The sequence below is a fragment of the Ascaphus truei genome, chromosome 2, assembly GCF_040206685.1.
Source record: "Ascaphus truei isolate aAscTru1 chromosome 2, aAscTru1.hap1, whole genome shotgun sequence".
NCBI classification, from domain to species: Eukaryota; Metazoa; Chordata; class Amphibia; order Anura; family Ascaphidae; genus Ascaphus; species Ascaphus truei.
The window spans coordinates 45,094,295-45,117,203 of record NC_134484.1 but is presented as its reverse complement, the minus strand read 5'-3'; the positions used below and the strand labels follow the sequence as shown (position 1 = coordinate 45,117,203).

At 41.4% G+C, this 22,909-nt stretch overlaps 1 protein-coding gene across 3 annotated transcripts in view; it reads left to right on the top strand.

Annotated features, from left to right (window-relative positions):
- Positions 1–1,179: 1,179 nt before the first annotated feature.
- Positions 1,180–22,909, top strand: part of COL14A1 (collagen type XIV alpha 1 chain) — a 197,941-nt gene continuing 176,211 nt past the window's right edge. For 2 of the 3 annotated variants that reach the window (XM_075582318.1, XM_075582326.1), the window contains exons 1-3: positions 1,180–1,365; positions 8,676–8,791; positions 13,967–14,083. In XM_075582318.1, the coding sequence (XP_075438433.1) occupies positions 8,704–8,791; positions 13,967–14,083 (205 nt within the window). In that variant the 5' untranslated portion in view covers positions 1,180–1,365; positions 8,676–8,703. The remainder of the gene's footprint in view (positions 1,366–8,675; positions 8,792–13,966; positions 14,084–22,909) is intronic. The other variant, XM_075582330.1, reaches the window with a different exon arrangement.

Here is a 22,909-nt window from a genome sequence, read left to right as displayed (position 1 = left end):
CTGGAACATTAAACGCAACGCATGCGTTATCTCATGTTAACAGGGTATCTGCTACATCTGTAAATAGCCTTACCACAGTATGTTGATATATTTATCACATACTGTACAGGTAATTTACCTGTGTTACATACTGTACAATGTTAGCATGTCACGGTAATAATCATTAAATCGGCAAAACCAATGCATTCCAGCCCTTCTGGCAGCAATGAGGTCAAAACTATTTGCATTTTCATGTCTACACCTATATTGATGTATGAGCTGTAGTGGGTGAGAAAAGCACACGACATCCCTTTGTTGGTGCACATTATTTATTACAATTAATATAGAATAAAATCGGGGGAAATTCCCACTTACAATCTTGGGTGCTGATTGTAACTGGGAATTTTTCCCGATTTTATGCTATATTAATTGTAATAAATAATCTGCACCATCAAATGGGTGTCGTGTGCTCTTCTCACCCACTACAGCTCATTTTTCTTCACTTTATGAGAGTTGGGAATACTTTTGAGGCACCCACCCCTAATGGTCATTTTGGCTTTTTACCTTTGAATTGATTGAATTTTATTAATACATTATAATATTATATTTTAACCATTTTAGGTATTTGTGTACATTCTTAGCACTTTTTGTTTTTTTATTGTATGTTTTTTATATTGATTTACGTTAAATAATAGTAAATAGTGTCAAAAGACTATAAAAGGTCAATAAAATTGTTATACACAGGTACTGCTAGTCGAAATATGTACCTTATCACCAAGCAACCATGTAGCAATACAATACGTACTCCAAAAACATCAACCTACAGCATTTGTATGTTCAGAATAACAATGATAATGTTTTGGGCTATTTTTATTCATATATATTTTACCGCTCTCGTAATAAACACACATTTATTTGTGACACTTTCCACAGCAACCCTACGGATTTAATGTATCACTGTAAAGAAATATCATGACACCGTAGTAGGAGTGCAGTACAGTACAGCCCACTGTCTGCACCCTCTTCCAATTCAGCTGGCTCTGCACAGTTTGGGACTAACTGCTAGAAAGGTAATTGGGAGAGGAGGGGTTTTGGAGGGGATTTGAATGTCAGTGATTAGCCCTGAATTTTTCTTTATCCACCTTCTTGTCTATAATTGGCTGCCTTCCTGCTTTCTTTCCCTTTTCTTCTTGTTATCAGATCAAGTGTTGTGGAGGAAGGAGGCGCTGGGGAACTGGTGAAGAGTCTGAACAGCCTGGGAAGCTGCCACATCAGACTGGAGTTCAGCAAAGGCAAATGAGAACATCTGGGAGAATCTGAACCGTACTGTAACATTACTCTGAGCTATTAAGACCTTCTTAGTCACCACTACTAATGTTTGCACAGGTAGGTGTTTTTATCTTTCCTTTTATGTGTTTTGCTCTCAGGATAGGTGAATCAGAAATAGCCTGTCTGTTGTATAGATTATATTATGATGATATTGAGTTGTCAGTGTTATAATGTGACAATAATGTGATAAATATATATGTGCATATTCTGTTTAGAAAATTATTTATTTTTGACTAATGAAAGGGAATAGCACTCTATAAAGAAAGGGGCACGTGGGAAGATACAGCCTCCTCTGCACTCGTTCTGCAGAAAAGGTTACTTTCCAGGTCCCTAAATCTCTTGGTTTTAATGGCAAATAAAAGTATTTTAAGTGCACTAGAAAAGGCAAAATAATGGCATTTAACTGTTTACTTTGGACCATCTTGTTCACACAACGTTATCTAGCAATGGGTTTGTTGTTGGATATGTGCTATTTGTATTTTATCCAATTCCACTGATGCTCACCTGTGGTTAGGTGCTTTATCTTGCCTGATTGTGGAGCAAGGTCAGCAAAGGTTAAGATCCAGTGCTTTATCCAGCTCTACTCTCTGCTTAGTTTGGGCAACTTTTGTGTTGCACTTTAACTGTCTAGGCAAGGGATGGGTCTTCTCTCAGGAATTCCTCTCCAAAGGTGTTTCCCCCCCCCCCAGGCTATGTATTTAGGAAGAATCCACTCATCAGCTTTGTGGTTGAACGCTTGGAATCCTTTACTCCCTGTGTATTGATCCTCCTGTGGGGTTGACATTAGAGCCAGGTTCAGGTTGAAGGACAGGTAAAATGTAGCATACAGCCCCTTCCACATCTGTTCCTTACCACAGCATTAAACGTACTAAAAGCATGTGTGGCTTTATGAACTCTTTCTATTCACTGCTGGCCCGTATTCAGTATGCTGTGAAACCACTTCCCTGTGCTGGAGAGGAGTTTAGTCCCATCATTTGAATGGAGACGAACTTTTTTCAAGCACTGGGGAGCCACTATGCAGCATAATAAATAGTTGCCGTAGACTTTTTCATTACAAGCTTCTGCAGAAGGCTGTTCAATTTCAGTCACATTTGGCAATAATCACCTTCAGAATAAAAAGAAGGCATTTTTCCACAAAACGTCCATAAGCTACTAAAATAATGAATGAACAGAACTCATTCAAATTATGTTAACACATTCTGGATATAAATTGTGTCTTGCTGCCTGAATTTACATTGCTTGGAAAAAGTCATTTGTCCTTGATGTTTCTTGCCCTCCGGCTAACTAATGTTGCTCGGTTATTGAGGACTTTACCCAAATCATCGTCCTCCGATCTGTCGTTAACAATACACTGTATATTGTCCCGCAATATTGAACTAAGGCACTGAATGTTAAGCAATCGTATTCTTTCATAGAGATCCATCCTACATATACCTCCGGTTTTAAGAAAGAGATATCGGCGCGATTTAAAACCAACCAGCAAGGGCAGGGGTTAATTCAGTGCCCATTGTCATAACGACCACTTAGCTATAAGAATCCGAACGCAGACTGGGCGTATCCACCTTTGAGAAAGCGCTGGTTGCGCGAAACGTACGTCAGGTGGTACAGCGCAATTCCGTCATGGTGCTGAAGTGCTGGAAGGTAGCTAACAGATGAGAACACACACAAGTGTATCGCTATACTCTCCAATTGAGGCTATAACTTGATGTGGTCATTTAACCGCGCCTCAAGGCATAAATAACACCTAAGTGTGCCTATAAATATAGGATTGGCAGGCATTAATTAGTAACTGAAAATGGTATATATTTTCTATCCACAAATAAGCAGCTAATTATGTGGCATGGAGTGGCAGTCAGGTTATGCAGATAGCTGTATGAGTAATTTAGCATGAGGGACTGAGTAGGGTGACTATATCACTGAACTGCTCATTTATTAGTGTGAGATAACACTATCTAGGAGGCATTGACCCAATTAGTGGATCTACTGTCACAACAATGAATTATGCATTAATACTGAAATGGCTATATATTTGTTGCTAGAGGAACAATACTCCTCCTTTGCACAATTATAACACAGCAGGTTATGAATTAAACTGTGACTGCTAACAAAGGTTCAGCTACTCCACTAGCACATGACCCCACAACAATAGATTTCCATGTTGTGGTTACGTTACCAAAGTATGTTTTATGTAGCTTCTCTTATACTAAGTTGTGTGTACCCTTCTAATTTGGCTTCTTCACTTCTCAGTGATTTAGTGCTCAGGGATATATTTATTACCCCTGGGTTTTTAGTAAAAGATAGCAATGCCATATACTGTATTGGACCCCTTCAGACATGAGATACTGGGCACTTATACTCCAAGGAATATATGATCATATTAATGACATTCCATTGGAAGTAGATATAGGGATTACAAAGGGTACAAACTAAAGAAGCAGCTACACAAGCATTTATATATATATATATATATATATATATATATATATATATATGCTAAATCTTATATGTATGTGGTTGAATTGATAAACAGCACCACAGATGCCCTTCTTCCCTGAAACAAATGGGTCACAACATTAGGCAAGAAAGCCCCCCGCTGAAATCTTATTGCTCGTATTAAGTAAGTAAGACCTAGTGGATAAAAACCGGACATACAACATACATTTACTACCAGTGTTTCTTTATTTTGATCTTCTAGTTATAGTTGAGAAACATGTTTTAATGTGGGCTTGTAAATGAGTTTCAAGTGCATAAATTTGCACACTCTTTTTAGTAATACTTGCTAAGCACAGCACTAATTACAGCTATTGCAGGGGAAGTCGGGGCAGAAGTAATGGCACATTGTAAACTAATAGTATGCAGTTCCTTCCCGATCCCAGTCTAATGCTTGGAAGTCGACCAAATTATAATCTGAGATCTGACTCCAAAAGACTGTTCATGGTCACAAGGTTCAACAAAATATCCGGTCGCTCCTTCTCTTACCGTGCACCCCGAAACTGGAACAATCTACCGGAGACTCTCACAGCCACCACCAGTCTAAGTTCTTTCAAAACTAAGGCTGTTTCACATTTTAATCTGGTCTGTAACTGTTACATACGCCTATAATATATATTATCTTTAGCTGTGCATGCAATGTCTTGTATATAATATATACCCTGTTCACTTATGTAACTATGTATTTGTCACATGTATTATTTTTCATCTTAACTCTATGCCCAGGACATACTTGAAAACGAGAGGTAACTCTCAATGTATTACTTCCTGGTAAAACATTTTTATAAATAAATAAATTCCTCAGCTTCAGATTGCTTTAACTCCATCTCTGCCAGGTGGACCTGTAAGGCCATCGAACTAGCACAGAAAGGGATAACATAACATATATCTGAAGTAGTATGGAAAGTACATTATGTAATCATTTACTATTAGCTATCACTGGTATTCAGTCAATGTGGTTACTCTGGAATACTTTTTATTTTACTGTACAAAAAATGAACATCTGTTAGAGGTATACTCAATATGGTGTAAAATACATTATAAACTTTTCTGAATATACCTTTTAATGTTAGCTCCCGCGGGCCTCCAAATTAGTAATTGCTATAAAAGAAAAGGCACATTTCATCCCACAATTTGTTATTCAAATATGATATGCACGTTGCTCTGTGTGTATTTCTGCGAAATGAATAGGGAATGTGTTGATCATTGTATATTCCCTCTGCTCTTTCAGTGGCAGATGGGCAAGCAACACATTGAAAATGTTTCAGGTTTCTCCATCTCTGGTAGTGAAGGGGTTAATTCATTTTGACTGTACGAATGCTAAAGCATTAAGGCAATAAATGAAAAGAGAGAAAGCTACAAGACAAACTTAGTGTATTTGTCCACAGTGCATGTCCACATCTTAATGAGATATCCGCAATGTAACCTCTTTGTTGAGAGAGCAGCCTTCAATGTATTGATTTGCATTGTGTTACAAGTTGTAATGCGTAGCTCACCACAAACGAAGTGCGATCGCGTTGCTGAGGTAGGGAATTGAGTAACGCCAACCCACAGCCACGCAGGCGCGCCTAGGATGTAAATTGGTCGTGCAAGCCAGGTCAGGAGTATAGATGTGAGAGTAGTAGAGGGTACTTGCTGGATTAGGATAGGAGAGTAGCGGATCGTCCGGGTACTAGCCAAGGTCAGGACTGGAGACAGGAGAATGGTCGTTCGTAGCTGGATCAGGAGAGGAGAGGTAAGGAGTCCACGAAGAGTAGCAGGGTCTGGCAATGGCAGGAACAGCAGGCAAGGCAAGGTAGCAGGAACTGAATGCAGCAAGGCACGGCGTCACACAAGACTATGCTCAGCAATGAGAGTCTGGAGCAAGAGGGTATATAAAGGGAGATCCTCCAATGAAGAGCCAGGGCGGGACCAGGAAACCGAATCCTATAGGCTGCTGGTGCACACAGGTGTGCCCTATGATGCAGCCTGATCAGGAAGGGGGGCGGGACTGAGCACGCGCCGACCCACGCGTCACGGAGATCAGGGGGCAGAGTCCGGTGCGCAAGTCACTCTCACGCCGGTCCTGTCCGTCACCAGGACGGGGGCGGAGACTGGGGCGTGATTCAGTGGGGAGGCTGCATGAGCGCAACCGCCGAGCGCCAGAGCAGGGGGCGGAGCCAGAATCCGCGGGGGGCAGACAGGCCGCGCAAGATCTGTGCGCGCGTGCGTAACGAGCCGTGAGACTGCGCTTCCTGAGTGTCTGTCACAGCCGCAGGTTTCAGGTGAGGGACGGTCTCCAGCCGCCAGGATGGCGAATCCTCACACAAGTTGAGAGAGGGGCAAACCTGTCAGAATCCGACCCACTGATTTTTCCCGGGCTTTTCAGCCCACATCCAATCCACGCGCTTAAATACGGACCTGGATTTCATCTACTTTAGCCCGCTGGGATTCTTTAAAATTCACCCATGGGATTCGAATTCTCGGATTTGAAAGAATCCGACGTGGGATTTCACGTGAATCCGGTCCCCGGAACGTGTTTATATATCGAATCCGACGTCGGATTCAACACTATTTATACTGTATACTCCTCCCCCCTGTTTTAATTCCGTTTGGAGGTTCGGATTCCAGTAATAGAAAAACAAAATGAATCTGCATTTTTAAGACTACCACACAAAAAGTCCCAGCACACACTGTCTAACGAAGAATGGTACTATGGATTATGTCACTGAAAGATATTTAATGTGAACAAAAGATAATGCAGAGAGTGATGCAGCGCAGTAGTAACATAATGCAACAACAATGATAATGGGGTAAATAGAATAGGGAAAAGGGACAGGGGGTGGGGGGAAACAAAAACAGTAACAAATAAATACACCAGGGGTAGGTTCGCAAGGGGGGCAACGTAACGTTTCGGGGGGATACCCCTTTCTCAAGCCCGTTCACAGCATGCCTGTGATGGAACTGATGTCCTGATTAACATTCCCTGGTGGTAATTTCGGATCAGCTGGGGAGCTCTGAATCACAGCACACAGACCAATCACCACTTCTGAGGCGGTCCCATGCTGATGATGTCATCAGGAGAGGAGCCCTTTATATCCAGGCATACTGACACCACTGAAGGAGGAGAGCTGATTTCAGAGAGAGAAAGGGTCGTGTCACCTGATGGTCTGATCTTCATTCATTTTTTGCTCATTACTATTGGTGTAGCCAGGACTTACCTTTCTAGTTTATAGCAGTACACTGACTTTTGTTCTGAGTTCTTCATTAGACATTGGGGCAGTAGGGATAAAGGGAAGTACCTCATGGTCATTCCAGACCTGAGGGAACGGGCTTGAGAAAGGGGTATCCCCCCGAAACGTTACGTTGCCGCCCTTGTGAACCTACCCCTGGTGTATTTATTTGTTACTGTTTTTGTTTCCCCCCACCCCCTGTCCCTTTTCCCTATTCTATTTACCCCATTATCATTGTTGTTGCATTATGTTACTACTGCGCTGCATCACTCTCTGCATTATCTTTTGTTCACATTAAATATCTTTCAGTGACATAATCCATAGTACCATTCTTTGTTAGACAGTGTGTGCTGGGACTTTTTGTGTGGTAGTATTGGTGAGGGGGTTCGGGTCCCCCTAGTCCCGTTGGCACCCTGCAATTTCATTTACATTCTAGAGAGTGTGGTCTACTCTATATATATATATTGCCATTTTAAGACTGATCCGCCACTGAAAGGGACTGGCCAACCCGCGCCGGATTGAGATTTAGGCGGGAAAATTCACCCATCTCTAGTTGCATGGTCTGTTGATGCAACATGGTTAAACATTACATGTCACCTTGGGGAATGGTGCCTCAGCGTCTGCAAACCAGTGTAACACAAGTGGATGCACTCTTGAGTGTTTTGTTAACTTTTTGCTATCTTTGTACAGTAAAGAAATTTCGAGCCATAATTACTAATCTGTGCTATTTCATAGTACACCTTAAAGTGTAGGAAGACATCTAACAGCCCATTCAAGTCAATGGGCAATAAGATGTCTTCCGGCGCTTGAAGGTGTTTCATGTAATAGCCCCAGCTAGTAATTATGGTTCTTAATCACTTTTTTTTAAACTCAACTTAACCTTTTTGTGCCTGAGCTCGATGTTTAATCCGTGCTGTGCACCATTATCCAGTGCTGTCATAAACAAACTAAACAGATGAAATACTCTGGAATTTTGGAAATTCTTTTTTTTTATCCAAACTTTAGTGTTCAAAATGTGCCATTTATTGCTGGGAGGATCTCAAATAATGATTGTTTTCAGTCGCTAATATGTTGTAACCTAGAGTCATGATTGGCCATATACTTCGGGTGCTACCAAGGACTGAGCATGTTTTGGGATGGTGGTTAGCACTAAAATATGCTATGAATGTAGTTTTGGTATTTAATTTATGGCTTAGTTTAAGTGTGTATGCCAACCTTACACAAGCCATTGCAGGATGAGTGGAAAACACAGCTTACTTTGCACACGGACAAATTAAATACCTAATGCCATCTACCTGCTCATACTATCATTGGGTGTATTTACTCACTGCCATAACTGCCTCCCTCTCTTCTCTGGTCCGTCTGTGTGTTTTAACTCTGTCCTCCTCTATCTTCTCTCATCTCCTGGCCATTTTGGCATTTCTTGGACAGCCCATTAGAAGATCCTCATTACGGTCTGCGTGCCAGACACGAGTTGTGTTGAAATAAGAGGTGTTCCTACATGGATTATAGATTGCTCTGACATATTTATAAAAGACTTTAGAAAATATAATGGATTGAAGAGTTTGGGGATTTTGCGTGCTTGGACAGTATATATTTCACAGCACTGAAATTGCTCTCTGTACATTATTCTCCATACATTCCCCTCTTCATTTGTACTTGCAGACTTGGTGACTGAACCTTAATAGAAAGAATGAAGGCGGGACACAATTTACAGACGGAGGTCTTTCTGTCATTTTTAGCAGTGACAATTTTCTTCTCCAGCCATGTGCAGAGTCAAGGTAATCATGTACACAAAATATTATCTTCCTCATGTCAGATATCTGGTGTGCAGATGTGAAAATCACCTTGTCCCATATTGCTACATATTTGTAGTGGAGTCAATGAATAACCCACACATCCGTTATAACTATTTGAGTGTTTTCATTGTAGATATGCTGACATAGACCAGGGATGGGCAACTCCCGTTCTCAAGGGCCACCAACAAGTCAGGGTTTCAGGATAACCCTGCTTCAGCACACATGGCTCAATCAGTGTCTCAGTCTTTGACTGAGCCACATCTGCACACCTGTGCCACTGATTGAGCCACCTGTGCTGAAGCAGGGATATCCTCAAACCCTGATCTGTTAGTGACCCTTGAGGACTGGCGTTGCCCACCCCTGGCATAAACCGTTGTAAGTCACACACAGTTGTGAGCCACTTAACAGGTCAGCACAGCAGTGTGATTCTTCTACATTATACTGCACGTGGCTTGACCACATATTTAATTAAAAACTAGCCTGTGGTCAAAATAATGCACTGTCCTCACCTGCATACCTTTGGCTGATTGGCATGGGTCACTCACAACTGTATGTTGGCTACATGACGGTGTAGGCAATCAATGTGAAAATACAAGTCTGAATGTTTCATTTGTTGAATTCATCTCTTGACACTAATTATGAATATGTTTTCTTTTAGCTTTATTGCTTATGTCTTTTTTATTTTTTCATACCTAAGACGCTCTATATTGTAAGCTCTGCGGGGCGAGGATGAATTTGTCACAGAATAAGATATTATCGGGATATGTCATCTCTACACAGTTATATGTGTAATGTGAAGCCACTTGTACTCATTCAGATATTCTGTAAACCTTTTCATTGCTAAAGTAGCAAGACCAACAACATGGCTATATATATCAAACTCCTCCAACGTGACTTTAAACACAATAAACAAAACAAAATCACATTTTATTTGCTTGCATCTCCATCAGATCTAGAAATGTTGTGCCGCAGATCGGAAGAGTTTGTGTCAGATCAGATGTGGTAGATATTTTGACTCTAAGAAAAAGAGAAAACAATGATGCCCCTGAGTGCAGTGTTTGCTCCATGTCAATGTATTAGGCCGCATGTCATGTACAGTAACTCTTCCTATCGCCTCCTGTCCACAAAGTCCAAGCTGTCAAAACCAACTGAAGATGATATATTGATGCAATTTTACAAATGTTTTTTATTAAATGGTAAAAATACAGCTGTGAGCTATACTAGGAGCTTCTGTTCTTTGCTTTTTAGTACTGGATTTCTGTAATATCGTTAAGATACAGTACATTGTCGTCATCATTTTGTATTATGTGCTACGTAGGAGGCACTGGGAAGGCCAGTGGATACAGCTATTAATGAAACAGTTTCTTCAGCTTGTTCATCTTTAGCCCCCATTATCTTCCCGCTGTGTATGGACTAGGGGTTCCCCTGAGGCAAACACCATTATTTTAATTTCACGAGATACTTACCGGTGAAGAGATTGGGTTTAAATTCTCCCTCAAAGGAAACAAAATGGCTGCCAAATTTGGGGCCAATAGGAAGTTTCATAATCAGTTATGGCTTCCTATTGGACGGCCATTTAAATCCCCCCCAAAGTTATACAGGTAATTTATAACACAATTCTCGGGAGCTGCGGGGGAAAACATCGTGGTTCTGCTATGGAAAATCCCCCGGCTCCAAGTCAAGGCCAGATTTTAAGAAAATTAAAGGGTGTTTCAAAATTGTAAAACACAAATATCCTCATATATAGAATACTGACAGCAGTACATATGTGATGTCCCATGTTACTGTATGTGGAGTCGATAACATAGAACACGCGTTTGCATTATTCAATCATGTTAATCCACACAATGTGAATTTGCGTTCTCATCATAGGGCTTTGATATATCCCCTTTTGTACACCTCACAGGCCAATACCATTATAAAACGTATGTTTGTTGTACGTTTTTGAATAGTGTGTGTTTCTCTTCACGGGATATATCTTTTTTCAGCGTTGGAGGGGTTCCCAGTGCACTGCAGGGTGTTGCAGGCTCTCTAGCACTGGAGGTATTATTTCACTTGATTTGGGACTGTATTGGGTTGGGCTGTTATAAGCGCCAAAGATTGTAAGCCTTGGGGCTATAGGAATTCACAAAGCTAATCTGAATATATTAAGATCAAACTCCATGCTATCTAATACCCCTTAACATCCACACCCCAAAACCTTAATGGATCCAGTGGTATGGCTGGACCATACTCCATCCTGAGGCAAACTTCACCCCCACAATGAGCAGCCTCTTTACCTTTTGTTTAAATAATATCTCTCATTCTCTGTACATTGTAGCTCTCATGATCAGCGCCCTCAGTACCTTCTGTATCTGTTTGCGCTTGTCTGTCCTTACTTGTATGTCATTCAGTTTATGTAACTGATGTCACTCTGTACCCCCCCCCCCCCCACTGTACCGCGCTGCGGAATATGTTGTCCCTATACAAATAAAGGATAATAATAATATATTATGCCTCTTATTCTTAAAATAACAATAGTTTTATAGTGCTAATTTAGTAATAATGTATTTTTTTCAATACTTCTTTCATTCAAATACATCTCTTTTTTTTGGTCAGGACCATAGTTGATACATTCAATAAAACCATACAAAATGCAACGTAAGGCCCAAATATGAAGACACTGATGGATTTAAACGAGGCAGGTTTCCACACGTTGCAATCCCCTTTTTAAAGTAAAGCAACCCAAGAATGTTTAAAAAAAAAAAATCAACGTATTACCTGGTTAACAGAAGGGCCGCAAACCTGGTAACATTAATATCCTTGTTGGGTGAGTTTATGTTTTGGGGCGAAAGAAAAACATTATTTGATGTACAAAAGCCTAGAAAGGTGCTGTGGGAATTATGTTACATGACTTTTGCATGATTGGACATATCCAAGTTGAGCCTGTATTCCCCTACGCAACTTTGATCAGTGAAATACATCTTGCTTTGTATCCTTGCAACTATATAACTTTCCAGCGAACGTCATCATTGTGCAGCATCAGATAACAATCAGCACATGGTACAAACGCGATGTGTGTTTTGTTTGCTGAGCTAAAACATTTCCGGTCAGCTCCTTAAGTGTTCATTTCGTTAACTAAGTATCCTTGTTTCCCACGTTCCCAATTAGTACAGCATCAATGTAACAGAACTTTGCCTTTGATGTTTCTACAATGATTCTCCACTGAATACCTTTCGCGAGGCAGCTAGCAGGCCATCTGGACCCTTCACTGTTCAAGTTGGAACACGAGTGGAAATACCATTCTACTGACTTGAAAGCTAATGAAGCAAAAATGGCGAGAATGCTGACGGGATCAAACTCTGGAGTAATCAATATATTTCAAAAAGGCATATTTATCTTTTCGGAATTAGATAAATACAGCAGCATAAGTTGTGCACCTTACTCATTAACTTATTGGTTGGATGTTGTATCATTTTGCTTTGTTGGATCGACATATACACTTTTTTTTTTTTTTAAACGTATGTTTATTTTCACACTTATGTTTGTTTTATCATTTTCATCACAAGAAAGTAGCTTTTGTTCCACAGACATTAAATGCCCACAGATATAAAGACACTCAGCACAGGTTGGTGACACCTCCATAGTAATCCAAACTTTATTGCGTTATGTATGTTTAATGTTTAAGGTTAATGTCTTAGCTGTATGTTTTGTATGTGCCAAGATGTCAGTTTTCACATAACTAGATGAAATACGCTACTCAAAGAAAAAAGTTAACCATTTGGCAAGGAAATAAAAGAGAGTTGGAGAAACGTATAACTTTAGTAGCGCCGTTTTATTTTTTATTGAACCTTTTTTTTCCCGATTAACGTGTCCATGCACCTTTTTGAGTATTAGTTTTAATATTACCTTGTCTAAAAAAAAATACCTGATATTATGATTTCTCCCTCTTTAATATGTATATGCTCATTTATTTGAAAAATAATTGAGCAAGACCAACTAGTTATGTCAAAATTGCCGGCACGTCTTCTCCAGTCTATCAAGGCCTCTATACTCCGGAACATGTTTGGGAAATGTGTCTTTCTTTGTACTGTACATATCAGGCAGGTGAATAGTTCTGTATTTGGAATGGGTTATGGTTTCTCTGGTTTGGTGATGGTTTTATTTCTTGTGATTAGCGTGCAGTGAGTTTTCCAAAGATTATCCCCAAAATTAGAAAATCTTTTGAAAACCACTGATAAGAAAATAAAAAATAAATATGTGTTCCTTGGTCTAATGAAGAAAAACTGTTTGCTATACAGATATAGAACATAAGGTTTCAATATTGAATTGCTTGTCATACTACCATATTTATGTCGCCCACCCAACATGTGTATAGAAATTATTTTCAGTGAACCTAAGAAATGTGCATTCCAAGCTTGTACTTCCTTGCCAATGGAAAATCGAAACTATGCATCTTCATTAAGGAGCTGCTTAAATATTCTGCCCCAAGCCTATTAAGAACTGATTGATTATTTCCTCAAGCAATTTCCTATCACCTAATGCATACATTAGAAGCTATAAACCACGGCTACTGTTTGTCTGGCTGCAAGTTCTTATCATAAGTGTTACTAACAAGATACAGTAGCATGCTGAATATTTCTGTTGCAACTTGCCCAGTACAAATTTTCATGCAGCCACAGAAAAAAAATGTAATTATGTCAATTACACAATTAAATATTAATCCATATTAAATTACAAATGTTGCTTATAACGTTGCTTATCCTAATTAGAAAAAAGATTTAGTTCTACTGAATTAATTTAAAACATTTTGGGAACGTAAGCCAGTTTTCCTCTTTTTCCTCAATGTTTTCATAATTGGTGCCACTGCAAAGCTGGAGTAGAACTTTGACAAATCCCATTCTGTGTCGTCAATGTTGCTTGCTGGAGTTCTAACCCCTAACATGACCTGTCTTGTCCTAATTGTGCGTTTAATAGCATCCATAAATGGTATGTCATGCGGGAACATCATCCATTTTGGTCTCCAGTACAATGTTACGTGTGGCATTACAAATAACCAATTCTAAATGTGGGCGTGTGAAGGATGTTACATGTTTCTAACTTTAGGTAAGTTTTTATGCATGTCCATTTATATTTCTTCTCTCTTAAGAACTGCCCTATTTTTTTCTGCCTTCATAGTCTCACCACCGTCAAGACTGAGATACAAAGTTGTATCTCAGGACAGTGTGCTGATTTCATGGAAAGCGTCAAAAGATAAAGTTAAAGGATATAAGCTTCTTGTCACATCAAAATCAGGTAAAGGAATACTTTTGTTTCTCAATGTTCACAATATTGCTCAATGTAAAGACTTACCAATATGTCTGTAATGTTTAATGTTCAGTTGCAGCCAAAAACTAATCCTGGTACCACAGGTGAGGCCATTGCAAATGTGTTAGGATCCCAACATTCTCTGGGACGCCCTATTTATAAATAAATATATATAAATATAGAGCATACAGTAATATTTCCATTTGCATATTTGCTTTACTGTGGAGGGTTTTTGTCACTTTTCTTTACCCACCATAACTTAAATAAGTGTGGTGAAACCTATCCAATGCTTCATTTTGCAAAGCCAGTATAACCAACCCCACACTGATGAGACCCATTAAGGTCGAAACGGCTGTCTGTGGGTGGGTTTACTGGCTATTTCTCACCCCACACTGGCACTCCCCTCCCCAACCCCCACTTAATTATAACTGTGAAGTTCCAAAGACCCAAATGAGTAGATATGAAGATTATTGGTTAAGGATCAGTTTCGATTATGGGTAAAAGTTCCTCTGGTGGAAGGAGGGAGAACTTTTATAAAAAATGCTCTTTAGACATTTACAAATGTATTCATTTGCGTTAATGCCAATGAATAACTAACACCGGCAAACTCCCATTCAAGTCAATGCAAGTTTGTATGAGTTAGTGTCTGATTAGTACTAATGCACTTTAGTGAATAAGGGGGTTAGAATTAAAACAATTTTGATGTCTCCTTAATATGCCTCATACTGTAGTTTCTCAGAAGAATTCCAGGCCTAAAGGGCATATTACTTATGCATGATTCAGACCAGGAAGGCAAACAGAACAGAACTGAGGGAGGAAAATGCCATTCTGCCTGCATGATCTGGAGAGTGATTACATCATGTCAATCAGATAGTGAAAGGAATGTATTAAAATGCTTCTCTCAACAAATGCCATATGAGATGGTATTTACTGGGAAAATGACATCAAATGAATACAATAAATCAACAGATAGTGTTATTTCGCTTGTTAGACACACATGGGAACCATAGGATGCACATGTCCTTTCTTCAATAATTACCTACATAAACCCAGAATAAATAAAGAAACCAGACAACATACTGTACTGTTGGGGGTGGTAAGGCTGTAGCATGATTTTATTAAACGACATCAAACGTGTACTTCTACCTCCCAGCCAAGAAATAACCAACACCTCTGGTAATTAATTAGCCACGACTCCGCTCCCCAACCTGCAGCCTTAACAGTAAGTTAAACAACATATTATGCCACATCTTATATCAGCATAAATATGACCAATGTCAGCAAAACTCCACTTGTGCATGCGACCAATAAAACCACTCTTCATTTTTTCCCCCTAAATTGTATTTCATACATTACGTTCTTCACATCAATAACGACTGAATAGGTGGAAGAAGCAAGGCACTACGGATTTCTTTTTGTACGTCTTTATTTGTATGTTTTTATTTATATAGCGTCAAAAGTGTACTTGGCGCTTCACAAAGAATACAGTACAGGGAATTATAATAATACAATAAGTGCAGCAAAATCAGACAATAGGAAAGGAAATCCCTGCCCTGAAGAGCTGACAATCTAATAGGTATGGTGGGAGACTTACAGAGACAGCAGGTGAGGGAATAAGTGCTGTAGATGGCAGTGCTTGGCCACACTGGATGGTAGGAGTGTGGGACAGTAACGATGAGTGCAGGCTATTGGGATGCTTGATTTGTGGGGCAAGTTTTAAGGTTAGTCAGAATTGAAATGAGGGTTAACACAATTTACAGGGGAAGAGATGGCAGGCAGGCGTGGGTGAGATCAGGTGTGTATGTCTGGCTTCAGATTTAGGGAATATCCCCAGCAGCAGGAAGGAGTAGATAGACGGTGTGAATAGAGGATTTGTGTGGGTGTTTTTTTATTGAGGGGTAAAGAAGTTGTCGGGAGAGAGTTGTATAAATAATGGTGCAGTGGGGAGTGGGGACGTTGGAGAGAACAGAGACGTTCACAAAGGAGTGAGGAAACATCAAACAGAAAAAGCAGTAGGGAGAGCATAGTGAGATGCAGGAGGTGAGACTACCCAGGTACTGCAGGATAGAAAGAGTACAAAGAATCACAGCTTTTGGAAAGTTAAGTTCTCACAGTTGCAAAGGTGGTGTGCAAAGTCCAGATGTCCCTCAAATCTTCACCTCCAATTTCAACACCAAAATTAACTCTGACAGACACTTTAAATATGACACATAAGATGGGACACACAGCCAAATGGCTTCACAGCCTATTGACTAACAATTAAGGGAAGGGTTTGCCTAATCAACTCTCACAGACATACTGATTAGATTTAACATTCTGTAGCAATTGATGGTAGAATTCAGCTCAGACACATACCAATTAATACATTTTGAATTCTGTAGCAATTGATGGTAGAATTCAGCTCATTTTTGCAAATTTATTGGCAATAAATCGATTTATTGGCAATAAATTTGCAAAAAGAAATCCGTTGTGCCTTGCTTCTTCCACCTATTTAGTTTAAGTTGGATTACCATACAGAGATTCCTGAACCAGGAGCACCGGTATTTGTATTTAATTTTTTTAATTATACTGTAGGTGGTCAGCAGTTCCCTTATTGTACTTCGCATCAATAAATCCTTTATGACATAAAATAGGGGGAGGGTGGAGTTACCTGACTACTAGTCACTGTAAGATAAAAATGGCTAATCCTCCCTCAACCGGTCAACCCCAAACTAAGACTCCCCACAGCCTAGCCCCCAGCCATAGCAACTATAAACCTATGGCTAATGGCACCTCATGCAGGAGTCATCCAGGGGGCATCGACAGGTCCCATGTCACCCCTTTGTTAAGCGCCCCGGGCTTTCATTCTGATAAGTAAAATGACAACATGGGATTTCATGTCAAACTACTGAGGTATATTTATATAAGTGTAATATCCATTATTGTTCATGAAAGGCCATACAGGTAAATGGTATTTAAACATACAATTGTGTACATTACAGTAGATAGAGTTTATGTATCAAATCATAAACATACAAAAATGGCACCACCTTTTATGAAAATGTACGTACTAATAATATATTCATCAACGATATAAGAAGTGGTGCTGGGGAGACAAGGACATGCCTAAATAAATGGTATATAAACAATAATCTACCCCGCACACACATTAAGAAAGACACAGTAGTAAGAAAGACACACAGTAATAAAACAAGATATGGTATTTTTACTGTTCATGAAAAGATCTAGATACACAGAGGAAACTCTAATTTACATCATTGGGACCCCCCGCATGGGGCTTTGCATATCATCAATTTGACTGTGCTCTTGCGTTGGATTCTTAGACGGACCTTTGCAAAGGGTAGTACAGTGGTTTTCTTTTTATATCCGCAGGAATAGGCCAGAAGAAAGGGTCAGTACCCTGAAACATTGACGTTGCCCCCCTTTTTTGGACTAACCAGAAACTTTATATTTGATCTACTGACTATTAGAGGTGGGTGTATTTGCCCAAATCCGTTTCCCGGATTTTTGCTGATGTTACTCCCAAAATTCATTTCGCGGTGTAAAAGCCGCAAACGGAGTTGGGCAATTTGAATCCATGCGGATTCATCAACAACCGCCATTGGATTCAACACTATGGACGGATTTGTAGAATCCAGACGCGGATTCAGCCATGCGTTGTAGACTCCACCAAAAATACAGGGATAAGCCAGTCATACATCGTTGCATTAGGACGTCTTTCCTTTGTGTCTTTTTCATGCTCTCATCTGAAGGTCAAGGTATTTTACTGTAAGAGTTGCCTTCTCCATGGTGTCTTTATCTACAATTAAATATTACCTGGTAAATTGGTAACTGTAGAATATCATATAGACATTACAGCATTGTATCGGTAAGTATGGTAAATATTATAATTCTAAAGAATCATAATGCTTAAAATGAGAATCTAAAAGATATTGTTTTTGATTCTAACATGATTTATATATATATATATTTTTTTTTATTGATATATATATATATTTAAACTAACTGAATATATATATATATATTGTGACAGAGTCACTGACTCAGTAGGCTGTGACAGTGAATGGAGAGACGCTGCAGCCAGTTCACAGAGTGTTAATCTCCTCAGACAGAAAGAAGTACACCTGCAGCCTAATTAAGCAGGAGGCCTGAGAGACTGCAGGTTTAAAAGCAGGAAGTGACACACACACAGAGAGCTTGTTTTTCCACAGGAAGGTGGAGAGAACTCTTGCGGCTGGGAAGCCGTTGCTGTTGCTCTGGTCCCCCAGTCCTGTGAGGAGCTTGGCTGCTGGGACCAGCTTGGACCCCAACCCAGGATAAAGATAAAGATCGCTGCGAGGCTGGACACAGCCTGCTCCCCGGAACCGTGTTCCTGTTGCTACTGGAGCGGCAAAACAGATAAGACTTTATTCTTATACGTATCGTTATCCTTTGTATAGCATGTTTTGGGCATGACCAGACTAGTTGGCTGTCCTGTTAGTAAGGGCTCAAGAAGTGTGTTAGTGTCCCTAACGGGACTAGGCTTTAATTTTCAAGAAAGTAGTTTCTTAAAGGGACAGTGCACCCTACTTATTTTGGTTGTGGCTAATAAACCACTAGTGTTTAACGTTTCCCATCGTGTCTAGCATCTTGCTGACCCCGCCACGAGGCCGTCCTGCTACAGGTGGTGTCAGAAGTGGGATGCTACGCCTCTGGGGGTCAGTAGATGAAGATGTGTTGAGACACTGAACTCAAGCGGGAAAAAAAAATGATTTTTGCTGAAGCATGGAAGTTACAACTAGCAAGCGCTGAGTGTAAATTTTGCCCCGTCGGGTATGAAAGGATTGCTGTGTAAAGCTAATGCCTTTTGCTGAAGTGAGTGAATTTGCAGCTAGCAAGTGCTGTGAGGTAAAGTTTGCCCTGTCTGGTAAAAAAGATTTTTGCAAAGAAGTTGCCCTAAGAAGAACCCAGAAGGTTCAAATATTGTAAAGCAAGAACAACTTACGTGTGTCGTGCAAAGTCTGCCTCGTCGGGTGTGAAAAACAAAACAAAAGAAAAAACGGGGTTTTAAAATGGCCGCCGTCATTTGTCAGTTTTGCAATGTACATAACCATACAAAACAGTGTCCCTTCAGGCCATATGATGATTATGATGACGACGCATATGTGGCCCCGAGAAAAGAGACGTACCCGCAGATGAAAGCTGCAAAAGTGTCCAGTGTGTGTGTGCCCAGTACCACTGATGTCTCTGGAACTAATTAAACAAAGAGAAAGAAGAAAAATAAAAATATTTGTCAAGTCACAGAGGAAGTGACCGAACCACTTGAGCCTGCGATATCAGGACAACAGGCGTCAGCAAGCCACCGAGATGTGCTGCAGACCGGAGTGATGGGCAGAATTGTCACAGGAACGGTGGCAAAGGAAAAGGAGGAGCAAAGGGAAGCTGAATCCTTGATCCAGGGAAAAGAGGCCTTAATTTCTGCACTCCAAACTGCCCAGCGTGATTATGATGTGTTGCAGAAACAATTGAATAGGGAGCGAGAAGCTAATGCCGAGGTACAGAGGTGTATACTCCCAGCTATACAAGAGTATGCGGCATTAAAGAAAACAGAGCATCTCTTGCGGAGTGAGTTGGAGGAGCTGACGACAAGTTTGAATAAGGCCAACACCGCAATTGCTAACATGGAATCAGAGAGAACAAGTCCTGACTGAAGACTATGCTATCAGATGTCCCAGAGAGATGTGCAAAACTTCATCAAAGACTTAGAAGTTTCTCACCAAGAAGCTAGCGCGCTCAAAACAGAGCTGGAGCTCTCACGCCAGGAGGGCCACAGTCTAAACACAGAGCTGGGTAAGTTGAAGGAAACCCATGAGAGTGCCCTGAGGGATTTAGAGACTGTAAAGAAGGAGAATGTAAGTCTGACGCAGAAAAATTCAGACTTGACTGATCAAATCAGTAAAGGTGATAAGAAGCTCCACCAAGCAGGAAAAGTGGAGAAGCAATTGATCCAGGAAAAGCTAGAGGTGCAGGAAGCACTGCAGAATGCAGAGAGGATGCAACGTGTCTCCCTGCAGCAGCACACACAGGCAACGCACTTATGGCAGAGCCAGCTGCAAGAGCTACATGCAAGTCTGCAAGCAGCCAAGGAGAAGCAGCAAGTGCTACAGGAACGGCTGAGTACCCAGTATGTCCCCACAGAACAGCATGAGGAACTGAGGGCCACGCTGTACGCCACAAAAGCATCGCTAGGGGCAGAGCTGGGAAGCCAGGTGATTCTGTATGAGAGGGAGCGCAAGAAGGTCCAGAGACTGGAGCAAGAGCTGGAGAAGCAGAGAGGCAACTCCATCTCCATGAGTCAGTATGCCAAGGAGAAAGAAGCCTGGAAGACAGAAGCAACAGCGATCCTAGCAACAAGAACTGCAGAGCTCAAAAAGATGAAGGAGGCGTTGATGCAAACCGAGAGTAAGCACCGGGAAGAAGTGAAGGCCCTGAGAGGGGACTGGCAGCATCAGATTGAAGAGTTGAAGATGCAGATGGCTGAGTGCGAGATGCAGTGCGCCAAGACGGAGGAGGTGTCCGTCCGTCAGGTGGCCTGCCTGATGTTGCACCATGAAACCGAGATAGCTGATATCCACAAGTGGCTTGACTACACGACCAATGAGGGGGCCCGGCTACAGCTGGAGCAAGACAAGGTCCGGGAGGAGCACCAGCAGCTGCAGGTCCAGAATAACGAAAGAGAGACAGATTTAAGCCTTGCCCTGAGTTTGCTAGGAGACGTAGGATCGCGACTCAATTCTAACGAAGATGGACTAGCAGCCGCACTGAGTGAAAGAAGAAAGGCAGAAGGACTGGAGTCTGAGTGTGCTGGCCGCAAGATGGCGGAGAAACAAAAGTGTGACCTAGTCAAGGAGCTTGAGGCTCTGAAGACTGAGCGGGACGCTACGTTGGACTCTACGGCTGCCCAGCAGGAGGTTTCTCAGATGAAGCTGGAGGAAAAGCTTACAACCCCAAGACAGACGGGTCACGGAAGCAGTCCATGGGAAAAAGGGTGGTAGAGATAAAGAATTAACTACAGCTGAGAAGTGAAGACATATTTATTGCCATTGGTAGAGATAAAGCAAGTGAGGCGCACCAAGAAGGGTGACTGCAATACCGTTGCAGTGTTACAGTCTACTTTTCACAAGGCACGGGATGGGAAGACCAAGGTGCTATGTAGTAGCAAAGTAAGAAGCCAGTTGTACTATGGGACCCATAGTGGTTTCCTTGCAAGGAAGGCAGCCGCTGTGAAGAGACAGTCGAGAATGGGACTAAAGAGTGTCCATGTTTGTAAGATGAGAAAGACCTCACAGTTTGTTCAGCAACACTCCCAACGGAGTAAGTTAAAGAGTCAAGACAGAAAGGCCCAAGCCTATGAGTCTGCTGACCGTAAAAGAGAAGTGCCATGGGGTGTACTTCGGGTGAATAGGAATCCCGACCAAGTTGAAGTACTGAAAATAAATGGTGTGGAACCCAACACTGAAGGTACACTGAGGAAGAAAGGTCCAAAAGAGAAGGCCAAACAGTCACTGGCGAGTGTATGCAATGAGCTGACCGAGGTCAATGCTCTTCTACAGGATAAGGGAGACTCTGAGCACAAGAGGACAAGGACAACAATGCATCTTCAGGATTTGCAGCTCAAGGTCACAGCGTGGCGTAGAGTCCTGGCAGAGAGAACTAATAGACAGCAGGAGGCTCAGGAACCATGTCAAGAAGAGATACAACAAAAGTGGAGCATCAACCTTAAACTGAAACTGGCACAAGACAAGGAGATAGGGAGGTACCAGTCTTCAGACCCAGGTAGCCTGGTAATTACCCCAAAAAGAAAATGCCTAAATTGGAAGGCAAGAAAAAAAAAAAAAGGGGGAGGGAAGGGCCGACGTCAGACATTTTCGCCAAAGATGCTGGTGCACGGGAATGGTGCACGGGCCGCTCCACAGGACAATGTTTCGCTGGGGAGAGGGATATATGACAGAGTCACTGACTCAGTAGGCTGTGACAGTGAATGGAGAGACGCTGCAGCCAGTTCACAGAGTGTTAATCTCCTCAGACAGAAAGAAGTACACCTGCAGCCTAATTAAGCAGGAGGCCTGAGAGACTGCAGGTTTAAAAGCAGGAAGTGACACACACACAGAGAGCTTGTTTTTCCACAGGAAGGTGGAGAGAACTGTCCCGGCTGGGTAGCCGTTGCTGTTGCTCTGGTCCCCCAGTCCTGCGAGGAGCTAGGCTTCTGGGACCAGCTGGATCCCAACCCAGGATAAAGATCAAGATCGCTGCGAGGCTGGACATAGCCTGCTCCTCGGAACCGTGTTCCTGTTGCTACTGGAGCGGCAAAACAGATAAGACTTTATTCTTATACGTATCGTTATCCTTTGTATAGCATGTTTTGGGCATGACCAGATTAGTTGGCTGTCCTGTTAGTAAGGGCTCAAGAAGTGAGTTAGTGTCCCTAACGGGACTAGGCTTTAATTTTCAAGAAAGTAGTTTCTTAAAGGGACAGTGCACCCTTACTTATTTTGGTTGTGGCTAATAAACCACTAGTGTTTAACGTTTCCCATCGTGTCTAGCGTCTTACTGAACCCGCCGCGAGGCCGTCCTGCCACTATATATATATATATATATATATATTCAGTTAGTTTGGCATATAGCCTTTTATTTACTTGTTAATTACCTGAGGGAGATCCCAGATTAAAACTTTAAATCCATATTCTTTTTCATTCTGTAGTGGTTACCACAATTAATCTTTAAACGACGTGCAGTAGCATGTTCATAAGTTTACCTTGAATATTTGTACAGTCA